At 39.6% G+C, this 24264-nt stretch overlaps 1 protein-coding gene across 9 annotated transcripts in view; it reads left to right on the plus strand.

Annotated features, from left to right (window-relative positions):
• aptx.L (aprataxin L homeolog) overlaps positions 1–9993 on the plus strand; it is a 35832-nt gene extending 25839 nt beyond the window's left edge. For 8 of the 9 annotated variants that reach the window (XM_041573542.1, XM_041573643.1, XM_041573587.1 and 5 more), the window contains one exon: positions 8587–9993. In XM_041573542.1, coding sequence (XP_041429476.1) covers positions 8587–8741 — 155 coding nt within the window. In that variant the 3' untranslated portion in view covers positions 8742–9993. 9 annotated transcript variants of the gene reach the window in all.
• The last annotated feature ends 14271 nt before the right edge of the window (positions 9994–24264 follow it).

Genomic DNA, 24264 nt, shown 5'->3' on the forward strand with positions numbered 1-24264 from the left:
TAGAAATCACAGGGCCCCGTACAACAATTTTCAGGGCCCCGCCCACTCAACACTACAGTTAAAAGACCACATAGACATCCATGCTAAAAAAGCTCCCCACACACAAGCTATAAAAAAAAAAACTATAGGTCAGGCCCCCTTATAAGTTAAAATAAAAACTGGTGCCAGGGCCCCCCATAATTTTTTTTAAAAAAAATTGGTGGTCAGGGCCCCCTTACAAGTTAAAAAAAAAAACAATTGGTGATGAGAGCCCCTCTATAAGTTAAAAAAAAAAAAAAACATTGGCGCCAGGGCCCCCCCATAAAAGTTTTTTTTGTTTTTTTTTTAAACATTGGTGACAGGGCCCCCCTTACAAGTAAAAAAAAAAATTGATGGCTTTGGCCCCCCGCCACAAGTTATAAAAAAAAAGACATTGGTGATCAGGGGCCCCCCTGCAAGTAAAAAAAAAAAAAAGGAGAGAAGAGGGGAGTTGTTGGCGTCCCTGGATATCAAGGCCGCGTATCTTCATGTTCACAGGTTTCTGAGGTTTGCTTTCCTTCAGTAACATTACCAGTTTGTGGCCTTACCATTCAGTCTAATGTCGTCACCAAGGGTGTTTACGAAGATTATGACATGCATGACAGCGACCTTGGCGATGGCCACAAGGAATGTGTCCATCACTGTGACAACTCTGGAATCATTCGGGTGGATGATCAATCATCAGAAATCATCATTAGTACCCAGCCAGGTCATGCAGTTCCTGGGGCTAGTGTTAAATACAAGCTCACAGAGCCAATTCTACCGAAGCAGAGACAGTCGAAACTCAGGAGCATGATAGGACGACTTCTCCAGAACCGCACGCCCACAGTACGATTCTGCATGCAGGTTCTGGGGTTAATGGTAGCCGCAATGGAAGCTCTACCATGGGCCCAGTATCACCTGCGACCTCTGCAGTTGTGCATTCTCCGCAGATGGAAGAAGGGATCTCTCGAACAGACCATTATTCTCAACAGGACAACACGAGAGTCCTTGGACTGGTGGATGGATCCATCAAGACTGGCTCGTGGACAGTCGTGGGAGGACCCACAGTGGACGTTGATAACAACCGACACAAGCCTGACCGGATGGGGGGCAAGGCTCAATCAAAGATGGGCACATGGTCTACCGCAGAGTCCAGACTGCCCATAAACATTTTAGAGCTCTGTGCCATTTACCAGGCCCTAGTACAGTAACAGGATCTGTTAAAGAGCACAAGCACATAAAGGTGCAATCTGACAATGCAACCGCGGTGGCTTACCTGAATCGCCAAGGGGGCTCAAAGAGTGTATCAGCATGGAAGGAGACACAGAGGATAATGGAGTGGACAGAGCACCACAATGTAGTGGTAACAGCGGTTCACATCCCCGGAATCCTAAACTGGGAGGCAGATTATTAAATCAAAATCTCCTGGACCCAGGAGAATGGGAACTACTACCGGAGGTCTTCGCCCTGCTGGTATACAGGTGGGGTTGGCCAGACATCAACCTGAAGGCTTCCCACCACAATGCAAAGCTTCCAAGTTTCCTTTCAAGAGCCAGGGATCGAAAAGCGGAAGTAGTGGATGCAATGACGTTTCCTTGGAACTTCCACAGGGTGTACGTGTTTCCACCAATTCCCATGATTCTAAAGCGATTTCAGCAAGAGACTGACCTTGCTGATAGTAGCCCCCCTTTGGCCAAGAAAGGCGTGGCTTTCGGACCTGATCTCCCTGGCAGAAGGAGATTGGTTCAGACTGCCAGCAAGGCCGGACCTACTGAGTCAGGGACCAATACTGCACCACAACCCTGCCTGCTGACGGCTTGGCGGTTGAGACAGGGTCTGAAAGGCATACAATACGTGGTGTGAGAGACATCAGACACCAGTGTGCTACAATTACTCCAGCAGGGATTGGATGGCGGTCTCAAAAAAAACAACTAAAAGGTTGAACTTGATGGACGTGTGTCTTTTTTCAACCTTACTATGTGACTTTATTCGCTAAAGGTTCTCTGCCTTATCAGTATTATTTCAGGAACGACTAGCCATAAGAGATTATGTGCGAACTTTTCTCCAGGGTGCGGCTCATGTCACTCCCTTATTTCGTCAGCCTGTACCGGTATGGGACCTTAACCTGGTTCTCAGGGCATTACAGGAAGCCCCATTTGAGCCTCTCTGTCACTCCAGAACTCATGCTTTTTCAGAGACAGGGTTACCTTACATACAGTACCAACCTTCTTAACTAAGGTGGTCTCTGATTTTCATGTGAACCAGCCTATTGTGGTACCCTCCTTATGTCCAGAACCTAAGGACGAAAGGGAGAAGAAGCTACATACCCTGGACGTTGTCCGGGCCTTGAGATACTACGTGGAAAGGACCGCTTAATTTCAGCGTTCAGATTATCTTTTTGTCATTCCCTGAGGTCCAAGGAAAGGAACAGCTGCTATGAAGGCTACTATAGCCAGATGGATTAAAAGGTCCATCTACCAAGCATATGAGAGTTCTCCCAGAAGTCCCCCAGCACAGGTAAAGGCTCATTCCACCAGGGATTTAAGCACCTCCTGGGCATGGAGAAACGAGGCTTCTGCAGAGCAGCTGTGCAAGGCAGCGACATGGTCGTTGGTTCATACTTTTACAAAGTTCTATCGTTTTGATGTGTTTTCCTATGCCGATGCGGTAGGAAGTTTCTTCATGCTATAGTCATGACTGACTAAGGCTGAACTGTCTCTTCCCTCCCTTGTTATTCAGAGGGACTGCTTTGGTAAGTCCCAGTGGTTCCTGTGTCCCCCAATAGAACGTTACAGAAAAGGAGATTTTTTTGTATAAGTTACCTTTAAATCTCTCTCTCTAGTCCATTGGGGGACAAAGGACCTCCCTCCCTGAGACAAGAGTTTTCCTTGTCACCCATGGCAGCGATTCACCAATGGGTTAACTCCTCCCTTCAGGCCAATGGACAGGAACCTCCCCTAGCAAGATAAAAGTGCCCGCCCCTCTCATACTCGCTGTCTTTTTTTATCCTGTCCTGATGGAGTCAAGGAGCGTGCAGACGCAGTGTTCCCAGCAGCAGGGGGGCTCTCTCTCTCTCTTAATCCCCCCTACTGTGTTGGAAGTCCCGCTGCTCCCCCTTAGCTGGGGTTAGCGAGGGAAGGCTGAGAGGTTGCAGGAGTGACCGAGGGCCTGGGCTTACCTCCCGCCTGTGCGGGTTAGGAAGCGCGGGTACACAAGGAAGCGCCATGCGCGCGTGTACCCGGAAGTGACGTCAGCGCGTATGAGACGCAGTGACGTGCCGGTTGGAGTTCCGGTCGGGCAGCAGAATGACGCGCTTAGGAGCGCAACTGTAATGGCGGAAGCCGTGGGCGCCATTTTACTTGTGGGAAAAAGTTCAAACTGGCTGATTTTGGTGCTGAAAACACCAGGGATGGCGAAAATCACTGGGCCATGTATATTTTAAGGCATATAACCAGGGAAACCTTGTGGTTTATTGTTTCTACATATCTTCTGGCTGGGTTTATAAGGGAGTGAGCTTCCTGTTGGCAGTCATTTGCAAAGAACTTCACAGAAACCTGATTCTTCAGATACAGGTATGTGCAGGAAGGGAAGTTATTTATCTGGCATTTAGGTGCAATCTAAAGGTGCCCCCCTTTTTTTCTTCTGGCAGCACGTTAATGGATTCAGGAATGCCGGGCAAGCCGCCTCACCCCAAAGGGAAAAGGTATTTAAAAAAAAAACTCCAATAAGAGAGAGAGAGATTGCAGGTGGCTAATGCATATATCTATTTTGTCATTGAACAGCCTTCCTGCCGCTGAGAAAAAAAGATAAAACGCCAGAAAAAACAGCTCCAACACAAGTTCAAGAGGATGTAGGAGCCTCAACTTCCCAAGGGAATCAAGCATTTGTAGATTCTTTGGCTGCAGTAATAAAACAGGCAGTAGTACAAGGTTTCCAGGAGGTGGCTACATCTAAAAAAAGATCAAGACATGCTTATGCAAGACAAACAGAATCACTATCAGAGGTTTCAGAGGGAGAACTTTCAGAGTCTGAAATAGATTCTCCTTTAGGTTCAGAGGAAGGCGAAATTGAGATGGATGAAGAGTCTAATTTTGATTTGGCAGTCATAGAGCCGCTGATAAAGGCAGTTCGGCAGACACTCACATTTCCTTTGGAGCCAGCCAAGTTATCCTCTGCTGACAAATTATTTCCTTCTCTTAGGAAAAGGTCAATATTCTTCCCAGTTCATGCTTCAATAAAAGAGATCATTTCAGCAGAATGGAAGAAAACTGAGAAAAGACCCCAAACAGGGGGAAAATTTCTGAAGAAGTATCCTTTTGAAGAGGAAGATGCAAGGTGTTGGGATACACCACCTAAGGTGGACGCAGCAGTCGTAAGATTAGCTAAGAAAACCACTTTGCCGGTAGATGATGCTGCAGTGTTTCGTGAACCGATGGAAAAAAGAATTGAGTTTAATCTTAAAATATCTTTTGTTGCGGCAGGTGCAGCCTGCAGACCAGCAGTAGCCTTGACTTCAGTCTCCTGGGCTTTGAAGGTGTGGCTGGCGGAAGTAGAGGAAGCAATATATTCCAACGTGAAGAGGCCTAAACTGTTGGAGATGCTAGCTGACTGCAAACTGGCGGTAGATTTCATGTCGGAGGCATCAGTTGATCTGGTTCATCTCTTGGCAAGATCCATGGCATTGTCGGTAGCAGCAAGGAGAGCTCTCTGGCTTAAACCTTGGTCGGCAGATGCAGCCTCAAAAACCAATTTATGCCAGCTTCCGTTTGAAGGGGAGATGCTGTTTGGTGAAAAGTTGGATACTATCATCAAAAAGGTCTCTGGAGGAAAGAGTGTGTTTTTACCTCAAGAGAATAGAAACAAAAGGGTGAGATATGAAGCACCTTTTCACAGAGATAAAGAAAGATCTTTCAGATCATCCAGACAGTACAAACCTGGAAGGGAGTTCTATAGACAGTCGTCATGGAGATCAGGACGTCAGAGCACGAGAGGAAGTTCTAAAAGATCCAGAGGTTTCTCTTCTTCCACCACCTCAGCACAGCAGCAATGAGGTTACCCTGGCTCAGATAAGAGTGGGTGGCAGGTTGGCACAATTTGCTCAAGTCTGGGCCAGAGATGTTCAAGATCGCTGGGTATGCGATACTCTGGAAAGAGGTTTTTTGTTAGAGTTTGCAAAAATTCCGAAGAAGGATCGTTTTCTAATTTCAGTTTTCAGAAAATCCGAGGAAGTTCAAAGTTTGGTCCAGGAATACATGGATCAGCTATGTGCATCAGACGCAATAGAAACAGTCCCTCTGCACGAGAAAAGAAGAGGTTTTTATTCAAGACTGTTTCTAGTAAAGAAAGCCTCAGGAGCTATGAGGCCAGTATTGGACATGAGAGAGCTAAACAAATTTCTACAAAAGCGAAGTTTCAAGATGGAATCTTTAGCGTCAGTCATCCAGGCAATTTCGATTGGGGATTGGCTCACAAACATAGATTTGAAGGACGCCTAGTTTCACGTTCCAATTTACCAAGACCACAGAAAATATCTAAGGTTTGCAGTGGGGGAGGTTCACGTTCAGTTCAAATGTCTCCCTTTTGGCCTGTCACAGTCTCCAAGAGTCTTCACCAAGATTCTAGTAACCTTGATAGCCGAATTAAGGAAGATAGGAATCTCGGTGTTTCATTATCTAGACGACATCCTGGTAACAGCGAGAACACAGAGAGAAGCAGAATCGCACACAAAGAAAGTCCTGGAGTTTCTTCAAGAACATGGATGGATTGTGAACATGGAGAAAAGCAATCTGATACCTACAAAATCCCTTATCTTTTTAGGGGCATTATTTCAGACACAGGAAAATTTGGTGAGCTTGCCGGTCATGAAGCAAGAAAAGATAATACTGGCAGTGGAAAACTTCAGAAGTCAGGGAATAGTATCGGTGAAGCATTGTCTAAGGATTCTAGGCTTGATGTCACCAACAATCCAAGTTGTAAAGTGGGCGAGATGGCATTCCAGACCACTACAAAACTTCTTGCTGAGACGAGTGAGGTGTCCTCAAGAAAACTTAAGAAGATGCTTAGAGATAACAAAAGATCTAAGAGAAGACCTAAGCTGGTGGTGTGTGGCAAACAATCTGCAAAAAGGTACCCAGCTAAGAGAACCAGAATGGACAGCCATTTCAACAGACGCGTCAGGCATCGGCTGGGGGGCACACATGGGAGATTTGTTTGTGCAAGGTTCTTGGGATTTGAGACAAGTATCCTCAAATATCCTAGAGTTAAGGGCAGTAGGAAAAGCTCTGTTAGCCTTCGCAGATCAGCTAAGAGGAAAAAGTGTGAAAGTCTTTTCAGACAACACCACAGCAGTATCCTATATACAAAAGCAAGGAGGCACAAGAAGCATGGAATTACTGCAGGAGGCAGAGACTATTTTCCAGTGGGCAGAAGTTTGGTTGGAGAATCTGACAGCAGTACATCTTCCTGGGATCGAAAATCTAAAAGCAGACTTCTTAAGTCGCAGTATACTAGACCCAGGAGAATGGAGTCTTCACAAGGACATCTTTCAAGACTTGATAGATACATGGGGAGTTCCAGAGGTGGAAGCCATGGCAACCGTTCAAAACAGGAAATGTCAGAATTTTTTTTCCAGGTACCCATGCGAAGAGGCAGTAGCCGTGGATGGTCTGAGACAAGACTGGTCAAGAGGGTTGATTTATGTATTCCCACCAATTCCCCTCGTCTGGAAGGTTCTAAAGAAGATAGACCGGGAATCAGCCGATGCTATAGTAGTGATACCATATTGGCCAAGAAGACCATGGTTTCCGTTGCTTCACAAATTGGCTCTGGGGGAACCCAAAGAAATCCCAAGGTTTCAAGGGTGGCTATCCCAGGGAATATTTCAGTTCCACGGAAAGGACCATCTAGCCTTGAAGGCATGGAGATTGAGAGGAAGGAGCTGAAAAAATTAAATTGTAAAGAGAAGGTGATAGATTTCCTGCTAAAATCAAGGAAAAATTCTACATAGTCACAATACTACAAGATTTGGGATAAGTTTGTACAATTTTTCATTTTAGAGAGCCAAGATCCCTGTTCTGCTACAGCATCGATGGTGGTGGATTTTCTCTTTTCTGGATATGAGAAGGGTCTACACATGAATACCCTTAGAGTGCAAGTGTCGGCCATCTCAGCACTAACAGGAAAAGTTTGGGCAGTTGATCCTCTAGTGAAAAGATTCTTCAATGCCTTGAAGAGGGTTAGACCTCACATACGAAGATATTCACCACCTTGGGATTTGCCGTTTGTCTTAGACATACTAACAAAACCACCTTTTGAACCTCTGGAGGATATTTCAAATTGGAATCTTACTCTGAAGGTTATCTTGTTAGTGGCCATAACATCAGCATGTAGAGTGGGTGAGCTAGCTGCACTATCGGCTGTGGAACCATTTACAGTTATATTTAAAGATAAAGTTGTGCTAAGGCCTGCTTTTAAGTTTTTGCCGAAAGTCATCTCGAAGTTCCACATGGATTTGGAGGTATCCCTTCCTACATTTTTGTCCATCTCCAAAGACAGAGAAGGAGAAGCAGTGGCATAAGCTAGACTTGGTCAGAGCTCTCACAATATATTTGGAGAGGACAAAGTCATGGAGAAAATCGGAACATTTGTTCGTCATTCCAGGCAGATTCAGAAAGGGCAAAGCTCCGTCTAAGAAGACAATAAGTTCCTGGATTGTGGCAGCAATTGCAAAGGTGTACAATTCAGCAGGCAAGAAGGTTCCTCTGGGGTTAAAAGCCCATTCAACTCGGGCATTAGCAAGTTCCTGGGCGATGGAAGCCAGGGCATCGCCAGAAGCAATCTGCAGAGCTGCGAGATGGTCATCAGTTAATACGTTCATCAAGCACTATAAATTAGATATCCTTTCCTCCCAGGAAGCAAAATTTGGGAGAAAAGTTCTTCAAGCAGTTGTAAATGTTACTGAATAAAAGTGTTATGTTTACTGCATTTTTGTGTGAAGTCCCTCCCTGTTAGCTTTGGTAGTTCCCATTGTTGAATCGCTGCCATGGGTGACAAGGAAAACAGGAAATTGTTTCATTACTTACCGTAATTTATGTTTCCTGGTCACCTTCCATGGCAGCATTCACCAAGGAATGGTGGACCACCCTGCTGGACAAGCTTTTCAACTAAGACAGTGAGTATGAGAGGAGCGGGCACTTATCTTGCTAGGGGAGGTTCCTGTCCATTGGCCTGAAGGGAGGAGTTAACCCATTGGTGAATGCTGCCATGGAAGGTGACCAGGAAACAGAAATTACGGTAAGTAATGAAACAATTTCCTGTTTTCTCTGTATTATAGTTACAATTGAATCCTTATGTTGTTGTTATACTATTCTTGGTTGATATACTAAACTGAGATAATAGGGTTAATCACAGGGGATGCCTCCTGGTTGGAGGCGCTTAACCCAGTGGTTCCTGTGTCCCCCAATGGACTATAGAGAAAGAGATTTAACAGTGAGTTGTACAAAAAAATTTTTTTTTTTTTGTACTTTGTGATAACTTTTGTCAACTAACTCTTAACCTTGTGTTTTTTTTTTTCCTTTATGTTTAAAGCTGTGATTGAAATGTTAAAGACACATGGCAAAGTGAACGTCAAAGAAAGAATATCTGATGTTCTGAAAACTCCTCTTCTGTGCCACATGTGCAAGAAGGAGCAAGCAACTATGCCTCAATTGAAGGAACACTTGAAGAAGCATTGGCCAACATAACAATATAATCGTGGTCCTGGTTCATAGAAACTTTTGCTAATACAAAAGACTACCTTCACTAGTTCAAGTATACCCTTTTTTTGGTTATTTCCATTAGCTAGAGCTTATGTTGTTTGGTTAGTTACAAGCTGATACTAAGAAGTAGACAATTCTCTACAAGCAGTTGTGGCACATTGTAATCTTTGTTTTTTTAGCTAGAGATATGCCTGTATGCAGCTACTCTAGTCAATCAATTGCTTCAATAGAATCCACCTGTCGCTAGACGGATGTCTGGCATAAGATGCTTAAATGTGTTTTCTGGTCAAAATCCATATGTCATATCTAGGATCTTTTCCATTCCAATTAAATAAATAACTGAGCAGCCACATTGGGGTGCTTCCTTTGCTGGTTGGAAACACAGACAAATAATGTATAATAAGCAAAGACATGAAGAACATGAACAGAGGACAGACAATACAAATTCCTGAAGTGTCACCCTTTAGCTGCAAAATGTGTTATTGGAGTCGGTATTTGAGACACTACACAACAGGTTTGCTTTCCATTAGCAATACTAAAGTTCCCCATATTAAACTATCAATGTTCCAACGGTTGCAATGTCAGCCAAGCCATCCTAGCTGCTCACACCTAACCCCAGGCTTTAGCCTGATGAGGTTTTGCTCCTCTTCTGTTGTTGTTACAGGTTTAATAATATAAATAAAATATATTTAGACAATGCACCCATTAGTATTTATGCCAGTGTTAAAATGTCACCTGAGTTTGAGTAATTTACAGTTTCTGCTTTAAATTTACATTGAGCAGAGTATAACATTGCAGGCTCTATGAACTACCCAACTTGAAACTACTGCTAACCCACTTTTTACATTAGGTGCCAATTGCGCATGAACAGAATGTTAACCATATGTGACAGGCAGTGGTTAACCTTACTAAAAAGCCACTAGGATGTGCTTTGTTGAAAAGCATTTCCCACTCCACTAAAACTAAAGGCAGCATTGATCACTGTTGTACTCTTAATATAATTGTCTTGTGCCTGTCAGAGCCCACCCAGATGGAATCAGATATTATTGAAGAGCTAAAGATTCTCACAATAACAGTTTACAAGAAAGACAGCAATGTAGATCAAATAAATCTTTATTAAGGCAGTACATTGTGAAGGGACCATCTTCATATTAAGTTTCCATTGGATGTTCTTATTAAAGTGGACCTGTCACCCAGACACAAAAATCTGTATAATAAAAGTCCTTTTCATATTAAACATGAAATCCAATTTCTATTTTTTATTAAAGCATTCATAGCTGCTGTAAGCTCATTTAAAAATCTCAGATGTCAATCAAATATTGTCTGCCCCTCCTCTATGCCATGGGCATAGAGGCGGGGCAGACAATTACTTTCACTTTCCATTCAGCACTTTCTAGATGTCACTGCTCTCCACACATTCCCCTGTTCTCTTTACGATTTAATTGTGTAACCAGCGCATGGGAATGGACATTGGGTCCCCCATTCTGGTGCACAAACAAGATTCTGAGATGATACAAGGCTTTCCTTAAAAACAGTGTCCACAAAATGGCTGCTGCCTGCTTGCTATCATTTTGAATTCCCAGACTGAAGGAAACAAGTTTCAAATAATTTATATAGTGTAATTAAAGTTCATTTTGCTTGACTAATGTGATAAAATAGGATTTTGAATAATTTTTTTGGGTGACGGGTCCCCTTTAAGTTTGGGAGCAGTGAACAGCTCAGAATCTGAAAGGCAAGTTGAATGTTTGACTTTGGAGTGGCATTAAATTTGAGTTAAATATTTATTTACATCTAATCACTAAATGATTAATTCATAATTTCTGAATACCACTTTTTGTTTACACCACCCTACGCCAAAAAAAAAAAAATCTGTGTTTAACTCTTGTCTGGATCTGACATTAACACCAGATATCAAACACACAAGGCTTGGACACTGGACATTCGAATTGGTAAGTGGTTCAACAAAGCAGTTTAAGAAGTGCACAGAGAATATGAACTTCTACACTTATTATGTTTACAAATATAGAAAAGGGAGCAGCTCCCCATTTACCTTATTGAATGAAGTAACTAAAGTTTGTTAATTAGTATTTTCTATACATAAAAAATACAGTAATATTATGGGTTAACATACCTTTCAATGAAGTGTTTACATTCCTTTGGTGCTGCTAGGAAATTGAAATGCTATTTGCAGTTGAGTGAGGACCTTGAACCTAAATTATCAGGCAATAATTAGTTAATTACAGGTGTCCAGTTTTTCATACTTATGTTGCTCTCAACCCTTTTAAATTTGAATGTGGTTTACAGATAAAAAAGTTGGGGAAACCCTGTACTTTTGGAAGAAATTTTTATTAAGTGACCTGTAACTGTGTACTAAACTGTTTTCTTTGTTTTACTACCCACTTCATTATTGGCCATATTAAGTATTCTAAATACTAAGGATGTTCCATTTTCAGCTGTCATTTGGCAAATTAACTTATTGGTGCTGTAGTATGTTGTTGCACACTTGGGGACCAAACCTCTGGAATTGATGTATCAAATAGCTGAAGCAAATCATCAAAAGTCTGCTGAAGTTCTTTGGCCCTGGCATCATAGTCAAACAGATTAAGCACCTTTAATAGACTGTACATCTCCTATTTCGGGAAAAATAAATCAAAGTACATAGCATATTAAAAATCCAAAGGTCATAAAATTAATCACTGTATTACAATAACAATGCAGGTATATGATCTATTATAGTGAAACCCATTTTTTTCTCTGTAATAAAAGAGTAATTATACTTGATGATAACTAAGATGCATAAATCCGTATTAGTGATAAAACAAGCCTTTTGTGTTTATAATGATTACGGTAGACTTAAGGAATGATTATCTAAATAATGGTAAGACCCTTTATCCATTAAACCCCAGGTCCCAAGCATTTCAGCTAACATATGCCATAGCTGTACAAGCAATTTAATTAAATGCATAGTAAACGGAGTATCAAACCACTTCAACTAATAAGTATAGGATCAAAAATACAGTAAAGAGATGTGGTATGTAAGGGATGTTACTCATGTCTTCTGTGCCTCTTACAGACAAAAGATAAAGGGGATTCTATTTTATAAAAATTATTGCATAAAATCACATAGAATGGCCTGTTAAATTTTTTATCCAAACTAATTTATAATTAATACTTATTGGAAGCAAATCCAGCCTATTGGGTTTATTTAAGGTCCATTATCCAGAAAACCCCAGGTCCCAAGCATTCTGAATAAAAGGTTCCATACCTGTATAGGTTACTGGACCTGGAGCAAAATTGAGTTTTAACATTAACACAAAGGGGCATAATTAATACCATTCGATAGCTACATTCATAGATCTCACTTGCATTTTTTAGTTACTATCAATTTCACTTGTGTTACCCGTTATTGATTGCTTTTGTTTTGTGCAGATTTTTTTTCCACTAGAAGAAATAGTGGAAAAGAAAACAAATAAGTAATCAATGCTAGAATTAGACTTAATTGGGTGCTTGAGTGTTAAATAAAGTACTTACAATGGTCTAAGTGCCCTGAAAAGTGTAACAGTAAGTGAAATGGATTATTAATTATGATTATGGATTATTAATGACATCAGGCAAAACTAAAACTTACGAAGAAATCCTTGAGTTGCTTTGAGAACATCTGCCACTCACGTCACTTGCAGTCATAATACTTCTGGTATCAGAGAAAAGGTCAACTTCAGCACAACCAGTCACATCCTCATCTGGAAAACAATTACATCAAAATACCACACTCACTTAAAGATTAAGAATGAGAAAATTGAAAACTATGAAGCCTCATGGTGCCCAAATACTGTATCTTACTGTAAACCTTAAGCAAGTAAGCTTTATCTACATATGATTAGAAAAGAAAAGAGATTTTTGTACTTACCGTTAAATCTTTTTCTCTTGTCCTAGATTGGGGGACACAGGCACCTTGGGGATGAAGATCCTGCAGCTGGAGAATGGACACTAACTTGTTAACTGTGACTCCGCCTCCTGCTCTGGGCTTCATCCCCTGCCTCCTCCTACTACATTCAGTTTCAACCGAAGAAGGAACATAGCAACCCAAAACAGAAGAGGAGTACCTCAACCCCCTCAAAACAGAAAACTATAAAAATATACTTCAACAGGAGAAAACTGTTTACAACCTAAGTTGTCAAAATTTCAGTGTCAATACAGGGAGGGAAGGCCTGTGTCCCCCAATCTAGGACAAAAGAAAAAGATAACGGTAAGTACAAAAATCTCTCTTTCTCTTGCCTAATTGGGGGACACAGGCACCTTGGGATGTCCCAAAGCAACCCATGAGGGTGGGCCACTGGTACCCCTATGACGGTGCTCAGTTAATAACAGTCTGTAGCACCTTCCTCCCGAAGCTGACTTCGGCTGATGCATGTGTGTAACCTGTAGAATCGCGTGAATGTATGAAGAGATGCACAGGTAGCCGCTTTGCAGATTTGTTCTGCTGATGCTTGATGCCGAACTGCCCCGGAAGTACTGAGAGAACATGTTGAATGGGCCTTTACTCATCATTTGCTCTAGCCACTAAAATTGTGTCTTCTCCTTCTGAGAACACTAAAAGAAACTGAATGTAGTAGGAGGAAGCAGGGGATGAAGCCCAGAGCAGGAGGCGGAGTCACAGTTAACAAGTTAGTGTCCATTCTCCAGCTGCAGGATCTTTATCCCCAAGGTGCCTGTGTCCCCCAATTAGGCAAGAGAAAATACTTTACACCAGAAGCCGGTGACAACCTAAGTAATCTACACATACAAATAAATCATCTGTTATGTCACCTATGGATTAGAGTAAAGCTGATGTCATTCCAATATTTAAAAAGGGATTACGATCTAAGATTGACAATTATAAGACAGTAAATTTTACATCTGCGGTGGTAAAATTACTTGAAGGCTTGTTAAGGGATCATTTTCCCAAATTTTGTCCTAGTGAATGGCAGCAATCAGCATGGCTTTATGAAGGATAGGTCATGTCAGAAAAATTAGATTGCTTTTTATGATGAGGTAAGTAAGATTCTGTACAATAGGGGAGCAGTAGATGTGATCTATTTGGATTTTGCCAAAGCATTTGATACCGTGCCCCACAAAAGACTGCTTTCTAAAGGTAGATTGGGCTCAATGAAGTCCTTTGCACATTGATAGGAAACTGGCTACAGAAGCTGGTTGTTAATGGTACATTCTCTACTTGGAGTAAGTTTAACTTGTTAATTAATGACTTAGGGGAGTGTATTGTAAGTAATGTATCAGTGTTTCCAGATGACACAAAACTATACAGCCCAATTAATTCCATCCATGATGTGGCATCCTTGCAACAGGATCTTGACAAACTGGCAACCTGGGCAGCTGTGGCAAATGAGATTCAATGTTGATAAATGTAAAGTCATGCACCTTGGATATAAAAATATATAAGCCACGTATCCCCTTAAATCCATAATGGAAAAGGACCTTGGAGACCTTGTAAATAATAAACTTGGCGGTAGCAAGCAATGCCAGTCAGCAGCGTTCAGGGCCAATAAGGTCTTGAGTTGTATTAAAAAGGGCATTGATTCACGGGAGGAGGGGGTCATTCTTCCACTGTATAGAGCACTGGTAAGGCCCCATGTAGAATATTCTGTACAGTTTTGGTCTCCAGTGCTCAGACAAGACATTATTGAATTTGAGAGGGTACAGAGAAGGGTAACTAAGTTGGTAAAAGGTATGGAAAATCTTAGCTATGGGGAAAGACTGGCCAGATTTGGGGTTGTTCACGCTGGGGAATAATCAGATAATCTTGAATGCTTTATTTACCAGTAGGTCTTTCCAGCTGACACAAGGTCACCCATTCCAATTAGAAGAAAGGAGGTTCCACCTAAATTTTTGGAAGGGGCTTTTTACAGAGAGAGCTGTGAAGATGTGGAATTCTATCCCTGAATCAGCTGTACAGGTTGATACATTAGATTGCTTGAAGAAAGAGTTGGATGGATTTTTAGCAAGTGAGGGAATACAAGGTTATGGAAGATAGCTCATAGTACATGTTGATCCAGGGACTAGTCCGATTTTGGAGTCAGAAAGGAATTGATGGACGTGTGTATTTTTTCAGCCTAACTTACTATGTAACTATAACAAATAAGTCCACAAATGAAGTTATGTGTAATAAGTGGAATGACACAGAGATTAATTATTGGCCACATCAAGAAAAGGAGGCTCAAAAAGCCATGGAAAGCTAAGAAACCTGCTGAAATCTATCACTATTTAGAAAGCAATCCTGCCTCCTATAAGTGCTGGTTTAGTCCTAATTGATGGCCTATAACATAGTAAGTTAGGTTGAAAAAAGACACACATCCAAGTTTAACCCTTTTACATTTTTTAACCTGCCTATCTGCCAGTTGATCCAGAGGAAGGCAAAAACCCCATTTGAAGCCTCTCCAATTTACCTCAGAGGGGGAAAAAAATTCATCCCGATTTCAAAATGGCAATAGTCCCTGGATAAACTTGTACTATGAGCTATCTTCCATAACCCTGTATTCCTTCACTTGCTAAAAAGCCATCCAACCCCTTCTTAAAGCTATTTTATGTATCAGCCTGTACAATGATTCAGGGAGAGAATTCCACATCTTCACAGCTCTCACTGTAAAGTCAATCACCCTTCTTCAATCCAATTGAAAATATATGGAAAGAGCTGAAGATCTGAGTTTATAGAAGAGGCCCCCGGAACTTCCAAGATTTGAATACAGTGTGTGGAGGAATGGGCCAAAATCACACCTGAGCAATACATGCAACTAGTTTCTCCATACAGGAGGCATCTTGAAGCTGTCATTACCAACAAAGGCTTTTCTACTAAATATTAAATAAATTTCAGTAAGTGCGTTCAATACTTATTCCCTGTGTCATTCCACTTTATTACACATAATTTATGGACTTATTTGTTTTGATTTCGTACGTGTGGATTACGTGGGTTGACATCTGGTGTAAATAAAAATGATAAATAAACCTTTAAAGTACTTCAGAATGAAACAACTAACTGCATTTGTAATTACCCAGCAAACCCTGGAGGGCTTTCGCCTTCATTTCTTGTACCACAGAAAGGCGCTCCTTGTGGCGAGTGAATTTTGTTTTCTGGTTATCAAAGAGAATCATGTGATTTCTTTGAGCTGTGTAATAAACATGGAGAATAAACAAACATTATGTGTAATACTTAGAATACAAAATAATTCTTAAAGCATTTGAACAGAGGTTCCAAAAGCACCCTGGGAAGCTCAACATGATGGTCATTCAGGATGAAAATCGTAAATGCTAAATATATAGACTATAACAATATAGCAGGGTGACATATATTGTAATGTGTTTTTAAGCTTGTCCTGAACTACATGGGCCTGGCCACAACTGGTGCAAATGGAACTTGCTTCATAAGAAAAATAACAGTCCTGATTGAAATAAATAATTTTCTCACCATCTAAGAATGCTGGTTTTAATTTTGTTTCCAGTATATCAAGGCGCTTGTATTTGTAGATCTATATGAAATCCATAAAAAAATAAAATAACAATATTACTTATTATTTATCACCATGTATGTATGTCCTATGTCATAGGGGGTGCTTTATTGCCCTGCAGGAAATCTCTCACACTGGTAATGAAGTGCCCAAAAATACCTTCCCTGTTATATTAGTTGCAATCACCGCATGCAAAACACATTTATGCGGCAATAATGGGTAATTACTTTTAAAGTGCATTTTCTGTGATTATCCAGGATTGCTGAAGGGTGTTCAACTCTTGCATTTATCAATGATGAACCTTATATTCTAATTAGCTGCCCATTCTATCAGTGGGAGTAGTCACTGATGAGCACAATCAAAACAAATAATCAGTCCATTGAAAGCCCACTATAAAATGAGCTGCTCTTTATCCCTTGCCTGTGTCCCCATGATGGCATTCCGGCTTCCAATGCCAAACTGAAGGTCACTAATGAATAAACCAAAGAATCAATGACACCTCAACTAACTATATTGGTTCAATTAATTTATCATTTATAGATCACTGCATGTAATAGACAGATTCATCTGCAAAATACAAATTCCAAATATGAATTGAATTTTAGATAATCCCAAAATTAAAATACCATTGTTTTTTATTGAGTTGCTTGTTTTCCTTCAGATCCATGGAACTGAGTTTATTTTTTCCCCACCCAACAGTGATAAATTTGTCTGTTGAAATAGTCAAAAAAATACAAAACATACAAAACATTCTACTGATCAGTAAATTTAAATAAACATGATCTTTCATGACAGTCTGGGCACAGTTTAACTTAAGTGTATGAAACATATTTAAAATGTTGCTCAATAAAGTCATTCATGAAGGTTCACTATGCAAAATAACACATGCAAAGAATAAGCTTAAGCACAGAAATTTAAGGGGTTATGAATTTGTACCAAAATTCTAGGTGATCTTGAATCTTGCTCTGAATTATTTTTGATGCATATTTACAAATCACCAACACATATTCAATAGAACTGTAGAACAGAAGGGTATATATACAAACATAAAAATACATTAACTAATTACCATCTACGACCTATTCTCTCACATTCCTTACTAGATTCCCAGATGTCATTCACAGCCTAGACTCTGAACAGAGAGGATCTCTTTGTAGAAAAGGGGGACAATAATGAAACACTATGAGGGTTATTTACTAAAAAATACATTTATCTCATTGTTTAAATAAAAAACCATGACCAACACGAATACCCGATTTGATCTAATTTATTATTAAAAAAGCTTGCTTTAATCCGTTCGGGAAAACTGAATAAGATCGAGGGAAAACCCGAATCGTACAGTTTTTTGGCCTTTTTCCAGTAAAGTCGGAAAAAGTAAGATTTTCGAGCAAATTCCAGAGCAGAGCACAGAAACTTTAAAATTAGGGTAGGGACCTCTGCCATTGACTTTTTCGGACTTGGGCTTTTTGCTGCACCAAGCTTTTATAATTCTGAAAAAAAATTGAGCTAGAAAAGTGACTCACAAGTGTTGCCAAACTGGATATCCCATCAATATGTGCAACTCTGAAAACCCTAAATATCATAGACTGACTAGCCTTAACATAAACCTATGAGTGGAGAGTTTTATTTTTTTTAAACACCCAAGTGATTATCATCTTGGTAGAATGATTTTTCAGTAATGGTTTCAAAGTCTTTGGTCATTAGGATCAGAGTGTGTTGGCCTTAAATGAAGAAAAAAATGTTTCCAAATTGTGGAAAACAAAGGGTTTAATAAACCCTTTTCAAAATTTATGACAGTAGCTTAGTGTCAGATTGGGTCTCCTATAGCCCACCAGGAAACCTGCTCTCGAAGGGCCACTCAAACAATAAAAACAGTAATAGTTATATTATATAGGTGCTGTAGAGGTATATGGTAGAAATAAAAAAATTAACTGTTTACAAATTACAAATTATTTTGATTTATGAATAAATGTAATTTTAATTTAATTTAAGATTTTACATGACACTTAGGGGCAGATTTATAAAGGGTCGAATTTAGAGTTCATGGGAGTTTGTAAAAACGATTCGAGTTTGCGGGTCGATCCCATTCACTAGAGTTTAAAAAATTTGAATCAGATCAAAATCAAAACTCGAATCAAATTTTAACTATTCCCTAGTCAAATTCCACTAAAAAAAAAAAAAACTTTTTAAATTTTAAAATTCAAATTTTCACATCAACCCTTGATAAATCTGTCCTTTATTTGCAGCCCTATTATAACTTTAGTTTCCTGTTCAAATTCAAAGTACAGATACAATACAACATAATGTCCCACTTTTTTTTTTTAAATATGTTTTTGTTTATGATTTTCATTTCACATTTAAGGGTATACAAACACTTCTCATTGTTACTTATCGTAAAGTAGATAGAGGCATATATTGCAAAACAGTGTTTTACATAATAGTATATTATCTGGGTCTGGGAGGAAAAGGTGTAGGGGCTATTAATGCATAAAGTAAATGGAATCTATTAAACCTGCAGCTTTGTGTTTTTTCTATGGTCATGCCACTGCTCAGTTTCTGCTGCAGAAGAACAGATATAATTATATATTTTGTTTTGAAATGTGCCTAGATGTAATTTATATTGAGTAATCATTGGACTCCACAGTTAAACTAACGGTCCAAATAAGGGAATGTAAAGGCTTACATTAGCTATAGATTCCATCAAGACCTGAGCAGTTCTCACAATTCACAATAATAAATGGACTTAGTGTCAGGTGCAAGAGTGAGCAGACCCATAACTATCAGACCACAAAGCAAACGGATGAAAAAGTGAGCTCATTTTGGGAATTCCGAAATTGACTGCATCCTGTTTTGGTGCTAAAATGCATGAATACCTGTAACAAGTTTGTGATCTGGGCTTCAGCTCATTGCAAGAATGCCACTATCCACGCTGCCAACACATTCCAACTAAAAGTAAAATGTCAACATTTTTTATAAATACTTGAGCAATGAAAATATTTAAGGCTTGTATGTTACAACAAATGATTCTGCATTATATTATTGTATGTCACAAGTTTAACTGAGTCATGTGGCAATACTAAGCACTCTTAGGGACAGATTTAACAAGGGTCGAATTTAGAGTTCATGGAGATTTTAAAAATTCCCATAAACTTCCATGAACTCTAAATTTGAATAAAAAACAATCAAAATTTTTCCAAAAGATATTTAATTTTTCAAACTCGGTGAATGGGATCGACCCACAGACTCGAATCGAATTTGAATCAAATTCAATTTGAGTTCTTTCTTCGAAAAAAAAACGACGAATACTCAAATTCAAATTCTTAAAGGGCCAGCACATGATAAATTTCAAAAAGAATTACATTTTTTTTTAAAAAACTCGAATCTAATTTTAACTATTCCGAATTTCACAAAAAAACTCAAAGATTAGAACTTTCACTTTGACCCTTGGTAAATTTGCCCATTAATAAATAACTACGAAGGTTTTTATGAAGATATAATTTACAGTATATTAATGCGTCTTGTTTTATTGTTTTATATATATATATGCTTCTTGTTTTATATATAACAAGATATTTTATATATATATATATATATATATATATATATATATATATATATATATATATATATATATATATATACTAACCAAGAAATCACCAACATCTGTGAAGCTAAATTGTAAACAACCCTGTGTCAAAGAAAAACAGAAAAGGAAACAGAAAAAATGTCATATGAGATGAATAGTAACCCTTTAAAAACATAGTATCCACGAGATTAACAAGAGACATGTATACAAGTGTTCCTTAATAAAGATACAATGTTTCAATACTTGATTATATTTTTAACAATGTTGCAAATAAAAACATATAGTGAGCATGTAACAAAAGCAGAAAAAAAAAAAAAAAGGCTTTCATCGTTGTTTTAAAGGGCAATTTTCATTAAGTCCATGAGGTGAAAAAGTGCTTAGTATTTTTATCCAAAATACCTCCTTTTGAAGGAGGATATTGGATCGATCCCCACCTCTTCTGAGAGGGGGGATATGGTCAATTGCTATGTACGTAAATGTTGGGAGCCTTTGACCATGCTCAAGAAAATGTTTAGCTACAGGTTTGGTTGTCCTAGGCAGTACTTATGTGCAGAACAATGTGCATCCATTCTAAGCCTAAGTGTCTGGTCAGTTTTGCCTACATAAGACAATCCACATGGGCACGTAATTAAATATATAACATAACTGGTGGTACAAGTAATGTGATGCCTTATTGATAACCTTTTGCAGGTTTGAGGATGTTAAAAGGTCTGACCAGGAGTCATGAAGCGGCATGAGGTGCAGTTGGGACAACGAAAGCACCCTGGTTTTCTGTCCCTGAGCCATGTCTGTTTGTTCTTGTTATAGCAGTGTACAGGGTCATGTTTTACTAGCTACCGGTAATCTCGTAAATTAGTTCCCCTCCTGTCCTTGTCTGCCTGTATGATATTCCATTGTTTCTTGATGAACCTGTTCATACTCTTTGTACAAGAGTTATATTTAATGCTAAATGCTAATCTAGACTGACTCCCTTTGTTTACAACAGAACCAGCATAGCTTTATCCAAAGCACCTCTCAAAAAATTGTCCGTATACCCCCTTTCTTTAAAATGCTTCCACATTTAAGAAATCTGCTTATCACAGTTTGAATCTAAATTATTCCGCAAAACTCGACAAAACTGGCAAACCAGAAGAGAATTTTTCATGGAATATGGGTGACTTCTCATGTAGTGCAAAAGCACATTGTTATCAGTAGGCTTAGGGTACAGAGAAAAATCTAAATGAGACCCATTCAGTGTCAAAATTACACCCAGAAAATTTATCTCATGGGGATGTATGTATAGGTAAACCATACAGGACTGTTAATCTGGTTAAACTCATTAAACATCTCCATGATTTGTGTTTCAGTGCCACCCCATATGATAATCAAATCATAAACATAGCGTTTGAAAAATAGAAGATCACCAAATTTCGACAGGATGTGGCACTGTTCATATTGATACATAAAAAAATTGGCATAGGACGGGGCGACGGCAGCTCCCATCTCCGTACCAGATATCTGTAAAAATGATAGTTTTCATAGTGAAAATAATTCATGGAGAGTGTTAACTCCAACAATTTCACCATAAAAGGAATGGGAGGACCTAAGTAAGCACTAAACTCCTCAAGGGAACGTTGTACCGCTGCAATACCAGCAGCATGGGGAATTATTGTATAAAGGCCGACAACATCCATACTCACTAGCATGCAAGGATGATCAACAAGTAATGTCAGGTTTTTAATGCAATCCAACAAATGTGGTATGTCCTTCAAATATGTAGGTGTATTCTGTACTATCGGTTGCAATATGGTATCGATATAAATACTAATAATAAATGGGATGCAATAAAGAGTCATGGCCCGACACTACCGGATGGCCTGGAGGATTTGTCACGCTCTTGTGAACTTTTGGTAAAGTATACAGAACAGGACATACAGGGTGTTCAAGGAGCAGAAAATCTCTTAATTGTGCAGTGATTATACCTTCATCAAACGCATTATTTAGTCAACTTACATTTAAATTGTATTAATGGATCACTTGATAAACGAACGTACACAGAAGTATCAGAAAGTTGTCACTGTATTATCACAATAATTCATTAGCATAATTCCAACTCCCTTATCTGCCGGGCGGATAACTATATTAGTGTCACTACTAAGGCTCTTCAATGCTCCATGTTCTTTGTTAGATAAATTGTTCTTATATACACAAGTAGCATACTGTTTCACACCTTCCGTCTCAACAGAATGCTTAAACAGTTTGATAGCTGGATTGGTAGTTGGTGGAGAAAAAGTACTTTTCAATTTCAATAACGAAGGCATATTAGAATCTGAATTTTGGCTCTTATAGTAATCCTTAAGGTTTAAAAGGCGCCCAAATTTAAAGCAATCAATTTCCCATTCCAATGCATTGAATTTACTTGAGGGAACAAAGGATAACCCCTTATTCAAAAGACTAGCTTCAGCAGGGGTTAAGTATGCTGGGACAGATTGTAAATAGGCACGGTCAGGTTCTGGGACCCCGGCCTCTTCTTCCCCCGCCACGTTGGGTGCTTTTTGCTCCTCCAGCCCCTCTGCCTGAAGGAGGTCTGTCCATCAATGGGAGAGGCTCCTCAAAAAAAATCGGCAGACATGGAAGATGTGTCCCCACTCATGGAAGCAGAAGCATTGGTGGGGGGTATTTGATTGTCATCACCCTCAGAGTCACCAGAGCTTGTATCGATAGAATTAAGAGGTTTAAGTAACTTACGGTGTGGAGCGCGGCGGTATCTTTGTTATCTTTGTATATTGTTCTGATAACCGGATTTTTGGCACTCCCCAGTTAGCCAGAGGTAAACCCGGAAGTTAGTATAATCTTCATTGACACGGCGTAATTTCTCGTACTTGAAACGGAGGAGGTCCTGTTTGTATACCTCCACTTGTGCTTCAATGTGGCCTAATGAGTCGGGTACTGAATCGCCTTTGAACAAAATTGCGTGTTCCGACTCCAAGGCTGCGCTGGCTTTGCGCACCTTAGTGAGATCACCGGACACCTCCTCCAATACTATTACCATCAAGTCCAGAGAGCATCGATTCAGGACGCCAATCGATTTCTTACAAAATTCAGGATTAGATCTGCCAATAGTCGGTACATTGTGGATTTGAAACCCCCGTGGTATATGTTTGGCTCTGTAATCTGACAAAAAAATCGCCATGGAGATCCAAATCAGGTTCCTTTTTCTTCAATCTCTCTCCCATTCAGTAAGTTTATCCTTACCATTAATCTTGCTTGGTAAAACCTTGTTTGACTGTTGCCACAGCACAAGATCCGCATCCACTGCTGTTATATGCCATATCTCAGCATAATCTATGGGAAAAAAAACTCGATCCACATATTCCTCCATCTTGAGGGATAATGCCTGATATTAGAAGGTCAAACAAAAGAGCAATCCACAAAAAAGAGGGGTACTGGAAGAGTTACAAAATTTGAGGCAACAATTGATATAGAGACATAGTTCAAAGGCACACCACTCATAACAATTGACCTGGGTGCTACTAGCACAAAATGTATAGATAAGTGTCCATGTCCATAAGGAGAGAGAGAGAGAGAGAGAGAGAGAGAGAGAGAGAGAGAGAGAGAGAGAGAGAGAGAGAGTGTATACATATATTTTCATATGAAAAAGTGTGGGAACCACTCTAAACCTGCATAATAAAAGATAACAATGGTATGTCTTTCATTTCTCAGGAACAGGTGTTTACTGAACAAAGATTTTTAGTGAAGCAGTATTCAGTTGTATTATATTAAATCAAATCTGAAAAACTGGCTGGCTTTGCAAAAATGTGGGTACTCTTGTAATTTTGCCAATTTGAATGCATGTAACTGCTCATTATTGATTAACGGCAACACCAAATTGGTTGGATTAGTTTGTTAAACCTTGAACTTTACAGGCAGGTGTGTCCAATCATGAGAAAAGTTATTTAAGGTGGCCAATTGCAAGTTGTGACAGCATGGGATCCTCAAAACAACTATCAAAACATCTGAAAACAAAGATTGTTCAGTATCATGGTTTAGGGAAAGCTACAAATAGCGGTCAGTTTCATCTGTAAGTAATGTAATCAGGAAATGGAAGGCCACAGGCACAGTTGCTGTAAAACCCAGGTCTGGCAGGCCAAGAAAAATACAGGACCGGCATATGTGGAGAATTGTGAAAATGGTTAAAGACAATCCAAAGATCACCTCCTAAGGCCTGCAAGAACATCTTGCTGCAGATAGTGTATCTGTACATAGTTCTACAATTCAGCTCAATTTGCACAAAGAACATCTGTATGGCAGATAAGAGAGAAGCCCTTTCTGCACTCACGCCACAAACAGAGTCGCTTTTTGTATGCAAAAGCTCATTTAGACAAGCCACAGTCATTTAGACAAGCCACAGCCAATTTTAAACAAAACTCCAAAGAATTAACTATAT

Source organism: Xenopus laevis, chromosome 1L (assembly GCF_017654675.1).
Source record: "Xenopus laevis strain J_2021 chromosome 1L, Xenopus_laevis_v10.1, whole genome shotgun sequence".
NCBI lineage: Eukaryota > Metazoa > Chordata > Amphibia > Anura > Pipidae > Xenopus > Xenopus laevis.